Raw genomic sequence first — 8,977 nt, 5'->3', positions numbered from 1 at the left:
GAGACAGGGTTTCTCTGTGGTTTTGGAGCCTGTCCTGGAACTAGCTCTTGTAGACCAGGCTGGCCTCGAACTCACAAAGATCCACCTGCCTCTGCCTCCCGAGTGCTGGGATTAAAGGTGTGGGCCGCCACCACCACCAGGCATGTGCTCAGCTTTCTTAATTACTTTTTTTAAAAAAATAATTTATTTAACTTTATTTTATGTGCATTGGTATGAAGGTATCAGATCCCCTGGTACTGGAGTTACAGACGGTTGTGAGCTGCCATGTGGGTGCTGGGATTTGAACCTGGGTCTTCTGGAAGAACAACCAGTGCTCTTAACTGCTGAGCCATTTCTCCAGCCCCTCAGTTTTCTTAATTAATTAATTAATTAGTTTCAAGGCGAGGTCTCACATGGACTGTGCTGTCCTTAAACTAATTAGGTAGGCCACAAGAAACTTGAGGCTCTGATCTTCCTGTTTTTGCCTCCTATGTGCTAGGGCTAAAGGCATATACCATTTTTAGTTACAGGTTCATAAGTAAACATAAACATTCTAGACTTACAAAATGCTTCTACCAAACTAAAATATGCTTTAAACTTTGCAAACACTGAATCACTAGGCATGGTGCAATGAGGGTGAAAACGGAAAGATACTCATATTTTTACAAATGTACATTTTATCTGTTTTCCTCCTACGCTTATAATGACCCAGTAGCCAGCTAAACTTTAGATAATCAGAATTAAATGCAGAATTTTAAGTCAGCAGCATTCCCATAAACGATGAATCTGAAAGTGAAGTGAGTTCACACTCAGCTCTCCAATGCCAGAACACTGTCATGTGCAGTGACTATCTGATTTTTTTCTAACACATTCCGAGTAAAACACTGGGCAAAACCACCAAGTCCTACACACAGTACCTCCTGAAAACAGGGAGATTTAAACTGCTCCAAATTACTATGGCTTGAGAAAAAATTCTTTGAGTCTGAACAGCTTATAAGACTCTCCTGGTAAAACTGCACTCTTATTTTTCCAAAGGGCTAGTTAACAACTGTCCCTATGTAACACACTTATAGCACAAACCTGGCTCACTGCTCACCATGCCAGACAATGAAGACAATCAACTATCCTGGTGGACAATAAAGACTACCACAACCACTTTAGTACAGAAGACAACCGAGCTTCAAGAAACAACAGAATCAGAACACAACAATCCACCAGTGAACTAAAGACAGACACCAGGTTCTGAAGTTCATCTGCTATGGGTAAGTCTGCCTGCAGTGAATAACCTTGATTTTCATTTTTATTTACATGTACGTGTGTGTCAGTATGCACATACATGTAGGTGCTATCAGAGGCAAGAGGCTGTTGCCTCTTGCTAAAGTTCCAGACAGTAACGAACCAACAAATGTGGGTGGTCAATTCTAACTTGGGTTGGGTCCTCCTCCAGAGCAGCAAGTGCTCTCTCCAGCTCCCAGACAAATTAAGATCTTTCCCCCCCCAAGACACAGTTTCTCTGTGTAGCCTTGGTTCTCCAGGAACTTGCTCTATAGATTAGGCTGTTCTCAAATTTATCTGCTTGCCTCTGCTGGGATTAAAGTGCTGGGATTAAAGGCGTGTGCCATCACTGCTCAGCAACAATTTGGTCCTCCTAGTTTTGTCTTCTAGCACTGACATAAGCATGTGCCACGTTGCTTTTTATGTAGGTTCAGGGAACCAAATTATGGCCTTCATGATTGTGTTGTAAGTATGTTACAACTGAACTAGCCATGCAGCACCACTCTGCATCCCAATCCACCTTTGGAACAGGGTATCATTCTGTAATTTATGTTGACTTAGAACTCACTATGCAGTCCATGCTGGCCTTGAATTTGCAGCAATCCTCCTATCTCCCCCGCCCCCAATGAAATTATGAGCCTAAGATACCACATCTAGCCTTGGGAAAAATATTTCTAATAAAAGTTTGCGTAATAGGGGAAAAATAACAATTCTGCCAGCAATGGTGGTTAGTGTCTTTAATTGAAGCACGCACTCTGGAGGCAGAGACAGGTGGTTCTCTGAATTCCTGGCTATGCTGGTTTACAGAGTAAGTTCTAGGACAGTCAGGGATATACAGAGAAACTCTGGCTCAAACTATCTCCTCAAAAAAATTCCTACGGAATAGGAAGCAAATAGTACTTTTATAAAACGATTGCTTACTATATTTCTTCAATTCCAACATTCAAAAAGCATTTTTCTAAGATTTTGGCAATAAAACCATACTCACTTGATGATACACTTATTATCTTTACTTGGTCCACTTACTGCAACATTTGTATTTTGCTTCAGAAAACACTCCAGAGTTTGTAGAGTGTTACATAGTTACATTCCACAATATTTATTTATATTTTTCTGAAATGGGAAAAAATTCTCAATTCCAAAACAAAACATATCTGATTCCAAGGGTTTCTAGTAAGAAATCATCACTTATTTTATATCTAATAATTGTAAGGTACTAGTCATGATATCATAGTATTAAGAACAAAATGTCAGAGCTAAGGGGTATGTTCCATCTATAGCTAAAGTTACTCTCTAGTTCAGAAACCTGGGAATGTTAAATAGCACCATAATTTGGGTAACTAATATTCTTACTTTGTCAATTCACTCATTTCAAAGATTTAAACATTTAAGCCAGAAACAAACCTTGCAAGGATCAAAAAGAGGCAAGAAAACTGCACATAATGCTCATTAGTTAGTAAAAAGGATTGTTTCCTTAAAAAAAAAAAAAAAGGATTTTATATTTACGTGCACCTGAGTGTGTATATATATATATGTACTCCATGTGTGACCTCTGATTCAGGAAAGAACCCGGATCCCTTGGAATTCGAGTTATAAGCATTGTAACTTATATGTTAGGTCCTGGGAAACGAACCTGGTCATCTGCAAGGGCAGCAAGTGGTGCTAATGACTGAGCCACCTCTCTAGCTCCCGGTTTTTGAAGTCAGTCTTATTCTATAGCCCAGGCTGGCCTGAAACTTGTGGCAATCCTTTCTGCCTCAGCTTCCTGAGGGCTGGGATTACAAGTATGAGTCATCATACCCAGCAAGTTTTAAAAAAGGCTTTCCATAAGCCATTGAGAATACACACACACACACACACACGTAGAATTACACCCATATACACCACCTATTTATGTGTATGTGTATTCTTCCTGCCTCCTTAAGACAGGCTCTCATGAAGCCTAGGTAGGCCTTGAACTTGCTATGGAACTGAGAATGACCATGAACTCCTGCCTCTGCTTGTTGAGTGTTGGGATTATCGTCACTTGTCTCCATGCCAGGCTAAAAACAGTTAACTTCAGCATCTTAAAATCTGCTGAAATCTTTCTCAAATTCTTGTCCAACAAAATGATAAGACAGTTTAAACGAGTCTGTTAAATTCACTTTACAGAAAACTAAAATTCTGGGTCTGAGGGAGGTTCTGCCCACAGAGGAAAGGGCAAATGATAAGCCTGCTTTACAATGATGTCATGCAAGTCATCACTAGTTGAGGGTAGACAATGATTTTGTGTTTTTGCTTTTTTTCTCCAAGACAGAATTAACCTGTAGCTTTGAAGCCTGTCCTGAAACTCAGTTTGTAGACCAGGCTGGCCTTGAACTCTCCTGAGTGCTGGAATTAAAGATGTGTGATACCAATGCCTGACATAGATAGTGTTTTATGATCGGAGGAAACTTCATTTTCTTTTTTTTAAAAAAATATTTATTTATTCATTATGTATGCAATGTTCTGTCTCTGTGTATGCCTACAGGCCAGAAGAGGGCACCAGACCTCATTACAGATGGTTGTGAGTCACCATGTGGTTGGTGGGAATTGAACTCAGGACCTCTGGAAGAGGAAGCAATGCTCTTAACTGCTGAGCCATCTTTCCAGCCCCTTCATTTTCTTTTTTGAGACAGGGTTTCTCTGCAAAGGGTTGGCTATCCTGGAACTTGCTCTCCTCCCGCGTGCTGGGATTAAAGGAGTGCGTCACCACCACCCGACTTGGAAACTTGCTTTTCAAAGCACCAGCATAGTAATTAGGTTTGTCACTTAAAAAAAGTTATAAATAACTGTTTATCAGGAAGAACAGAGAATATCTGGTTAATCTGTGGACACATTTTACTATAAAAAATATCTTAAACATTTTTTTAAAATTTTAGAATAAGATATTCTATAACAAGCTTCATGAACAGAACAACTCACGCCTTTCTATGGTAGTTGAAAAACAGTTTATGTTATTGTGGCTAATAATGACAACCACAATTTATTGTAAGAAAAAAAATACATTACAGGAAGCATTTAAAAACTGATTTTGTTAGCTAGATAACTTAGATTAGATGATTTCCTCCTTATTTTTTTCTTTTTTTTCTTTTGGTTTTTTGAGACAGGGTTTCTCTGTGGTTTTGGAGCCTGTCCTGGAACTACCTCTTGTAGACCAGGCTGGTCTCGAACTCACAAAGATCCGCCTGCCTCTGCCTCCCGAGTGCTGGGATTAAAGGCGTGCGCCACCACCGCCAGGCTTTTCCTCCTTATTTTGATGTGTGTCTGTGACATGTGATATACTCATGTATGAGGGAGTCTGTTCTTCCTGGGGAGGCTCATCACTTTGCACCTCAGTGTTTTATTTTCCAGACAGGGTCTTTTTGTTTAGATTTGGTTGCCCTGGAACCTGCTCTATAGTCCAGGCTAGCCTCAAACTCAAAAGAGATCGGCCTGGTTCTGCCTGAGTGCTAGGAAAAGAGGTGTGTGCCATCACCTCAGGTTCCCACCTCTGCATTGCACCCACCGAGCTGTCTCCCCAGCCCTTCAACGCTGATTTCTCAGGATTATCATTCGAGACAAAGCGTACACTGTAGGAATGATGGCTATTATAAGCATCAAGCGGTATTTTTTTTCTTCATTAAAAAACGTTTAAAAAGTGATTAACCTTGAGTAGGTCTATAATCATTTCAAGAATCATTCTCAGGCTCTGTTCGTTCTTTATCTGTGTGCTTTAAATACACAGATAAAGAGTATCATTTCTCCTGTCAATTAAAAGTGTTTCTTAGTATCAAAAAGGTTTGCCTTTTATGTTATACTGCACCTTTAAGCATAATACATAATGAACAAGCATCAGTTCTCACAGGGATGTAATTTTCTGTGCAAAAATACTGAGACCTCAATTGTTTAACAATTAGAAAACATATACAAACACATCGCGACCCACTTTTCTTATGTCCTTTGTATTGCTGGGACTTGGCCTTTTTCTTCTGTTTTGAAGAAGCTGACTGGCTTTCTCTTGATGCTGAAAAATTAAAGGGAAGAATTGGTAATGGAGAAAGGCTTACAATTTTAGACACAAATTGGATGAATTATCTTTATGAAGATCATTATGCTTTCAGAAGTACACACTGCTTTTAGAGGATACATTTGTCTAACAAAATCATTCCCCGCACTACTCAACAACATTTACAAATGATACATTTTTAATCTGTAATGTTCAACTTGACAATAGTGTAGTTTAACGTGGCGACTTGGGGTTTTCTCTATTTACTATATAACTAATACCAGCTTCATATTGCCATGACATTCACAGTCTAATTCTGTGATATTGTGGAGTAACTTACCTGGCAACTCATCAGACATTGATATATTCTTGTCCTTTGAACTACAAGATGATTTTACATGAGAGAGCTCTCTGGAGAATTAGCTGGTTTTTGTAAAAAGACATGTTTTCTGTATTAGCAACTTACACTGTGATGCTGGAGGCTGTAGTTGATATCCAGTTAATTGACACCACCCTACAGGATAGAGGTCAGGGGACTCACAGTCTACCCACTGATCATACTCTTCTTCCCATCCATCAAAATGTATCCTCAAGAGACGATGAATAATTCGAGTAACTGTAGCTACACATATTAAACGTGGCTCCATGAGATCTACAGCTTCTAATTTCATTCCTACACGAAATCCGTGATTTGGAACATCCTGACATAGAGAAACAAAGTATGAACACTACTGCTCAGGAAAGTGCAGTCGGCTACCACCCAGGACAGCAAATGATACATCTAAAATCATTTCCTAAAGTTTACAGCAATTCTTTAGTTATGTCACCATATTGCAACAGGGACACAATTAAGAACTAGTCAGGAAAAGTACTCATTTTCATTTCCCTCTGGTTAAAGATCAAATAGTTTAGGGCTGACAAAAATGGCTCAGTGTGCAAAGTGCAAGTGGTATCCGGACTTGAACCCAGAACCCATGTAAAGGTTTGCTCTTTGACATCTACATGTAAGTCTTGGTACAGAGAATCCCCCTACGCTAATTAAAAAAAGTTTATAAACATGCCTTTTTCCCGAAAGAAAATACTTATATAATGTTTATATAATGTTTTGTTAATTTCATTAAGAAATTCTTTTTCCTTCTTTTCTTTTTCATTGACACAGGGTTTCTCTGTGTAGGTTTGGAGCCTGTCCTGGAACTCTCTCTGTAGACCAAGCTGGCCTCAAACTCACAGAGAGCCCCCTGCTTCTTCCTCCCAAGTTCTGGGATTAAAGATGTGTGCCACCACTGCCTGGCTTTCATTAAGAAATTCTAATATAAGGCAAAGAACTTTGGCTCACGAATTCCTTCCATTCTTATGTCATAATCATGCCACAATTGAAATTTACCTTATTAAATAGTTTTACTGGTGCTGCAATGGAGCCGGTTTCCCTGAGGTAGTCAAACCATTTAAAAGGAAGCTTTGTGTAACCTAAAAAACACAACTGGCTTAGGTTAACAGTTCATTTAAAATTAGCATCAGCTTAAAATGTTGATAATAACTTAGTACATGAAATCTCAGAATTTAGGTGATATGATAATTTCTTTTTATTCTGTTTTAAAAATTCCATTTTTGAGATTGCAGTCCCAAATAGCTCAGGCTAGTCTCAAACATGTTATGTAGTAGAAGGCTAACCTTATACTCCTTGCTTCTCCATTTCCAAATATGGGATTAAGGGTTTGTACACTTCACTTAGTGATACAAAGAACTACCTCATGCTGTAAGATTACTGAGCATACTGGCTCCATAGTATGAGTTGTCCTCCTTTGCAGACACATGTGTATACTTCCTTACCCTCATGCAGAAATGATTCTTTTTTTTACTACAAGGATAGACTTTGGTGGCATTGGAGATCTAGTCCAGGGCCTCAGCATATTGGACAAGGTGCTCCTACCACCAAGAGCTACAACCCTTCCCTGCAATACTAGGCTTTACAACAGTCTAACATTTCACACTCTGAATTATTTCTTTTTTGTGAAGGAAATTAAACTGTCGGAGATAATGTCCGCAAGTTTTTGCCTTAACACCATGTAGAGAAAAAAGCCAAAGGTCCTGAAGCTAGAAAGTCACTGGTTAAATGAGAGCTGCTACTCTCTTCTAAGATAAGATAGCTTGGTGTGGTCATTCACACCTTTAATTCCAGCATTCTGGAGGCAGAGGCAGGAAAATGTCTGTGGTTTATATAGTGAGTTCCAGACCAGCTAAGAATACAGGGACCATGTCCCAACAACACAAAAATAGAAGCCATGTAACAATCTAAAGAGAGCACCTTCATTTCTGTGAAGGCTGAGTATTCATTTAAAAAGTGCTCATGTGGGAGCTGGAGAGATGGCTGAGCAGGCCAGACCAGGGCTGCTCTCCCAGAAGACTAGGCTCAGTTCCCAGCACCTACTGGTCCTGTCTGTAACTACAGTTCCAGGGGATCTGATGCCCTCTTTTTTCCTCCTCAGGTACCTGGCACACAGCACCCAAGTGGTGCACAGACATACATACAGGCAAAACACATATACATATAGAACAATAAAAAATATTCTAAAAAAGCCTATAGTAATGTAACAGATTAAGATCACTATGTTAGAGGGTTTGTAAATATTGATACACATTGTAACATGAGCAGGTTCAGAAGAAACTAACACTGTAATTTATTAAAATGAACTAAAATACAAAGTTTGTGCTTTATTTTAATTAACGTATTAACCTTGAGCAGGGTCTTGTGTAGTCCTGGCTAGTCTGGACTCACTATATAAACTCACTATATACATAAACTATATAAATGTGGAGCAGGCAGGTCTCCAACTCGTGGGTGATCCTCCTGTCTTTGCTCCCAAGTGCTGGGATTTCAGACATGTACCACCACACATAACTTCAGAGTATCCCAAAGCTCTTGCTTGTTTTAAGTCTATCTATACACACCCACACATATTGTGTATAAGTACAAACACAAAAAGAAAATCAGGTCTGTGTTAAATGTAAGCAGGTACCACACAGAAACAAAGCAAGACAAAAAATGAGTGTTTATACCGGGATGAAGTACCTCTGGGTGGAGTCAGTTCTATCATATTAATTTCACAGAAACCCACAGGGAAAATAGAAGGAGAGGTTGCATGGTAACAGAACCAGTCAGATCCATCTGCTGCTTCTGAGCCATCGATCCCAATCATCAGGAACCCATCAGCCAGCACCTTTGAAATCAAGAGAATCCCAAGTACTTAAACATGAAAACTACTATTACAAAAAAAAAAGGGTATTTTAAATATTCTGAAAGGAATAAAAAATCTATTACTAAAAACCACTTTCTTACTGGATATTAAATAGATATAAATAATAAGAAACTGATTGTTAATGTGTATCAGATACAAAAACCATACAGAAGGTATTTCAGAAAAGCAAGTTTACCACAGAGATGATTTCAGATGCTTGAAAAACCAATGTCTTTGACTAATAACGAATTGGAATACTCTTTTCATAATTAGGCCATCTAGTGTCCAGTGTGTGAAATGTTGATTACCAAGTCTAATGAGCAGAGTTCAATCCCCAGGACCCACATGGTGGGAGAAGAGATTCAACTTCCTCAAGTTGCCTCTGATCTCTACAAATCTCTCCCCGCATATCTCTCCCCGCATATCTCTCTCTCTCTCTCTCTCTCTCTCTCTCTCTCTCTCTCTCTCTCTCTCTCTCTCT

General features: G+C 39.2%; 1 protein-coding gene across 8 annotated transcripts in view; it reads right to left on the bottom strand.

Annotated features, from left to right (window-relative positions):
- The window catches only part of Mbtd1 (mbt domain containing 1), a 63,868-nt gene that overhangs the window by 8,698 nt on the left and 46,193 nt on the right, over positions 1-8,977 (bottom strand). For all 8 annotated transcript variants that reach the window (XM_026780153.1, XM_026780148.1, XM_026780146.1 and 5 more), the window contains 4 exons: positions 8,331-8,478; positions 6,645-6,727; positions 5,727-5,961; positions 5,201-5,278 (listed from right to left, as the gene is read on the bottom strand). In XM_026780153.1, the coding sequence (XP_026635954.1) occupies positions 5,201-5,278; positions 5,727-5,961; positions 6,645-6,727; positions 8,331-8,478 (544 nt within the window). The remainder of the gene's footprint in view (positions 1-5,200; positions 5,279-5,726; positions 5,962-6,644; positions 6,728-8,330; positions 8,479-8,977) is intronic.

Source organism: Microtus ochrogaster, chromosome 7 (assembly GCF_000317375.1).
Source record: "Microtus ochrogaster isolate Prairie Vole_2 chromosome 7, MicOch1.0, whole genome shotgun sequence".
In the NCBI taxonomy this organism is placed as follows: domain Eukaryota; kingdom Metazoa; phylum Chordata; class Mammalia; order Rodentia; family Cricetidae; genus Microtus; species Microtus ochrogaster.
The sequence above is the reverse complement of the archived record's forward strand: the minus strand, read 5'-3'. Positions and strand labels throughout refer to the sequence as shown.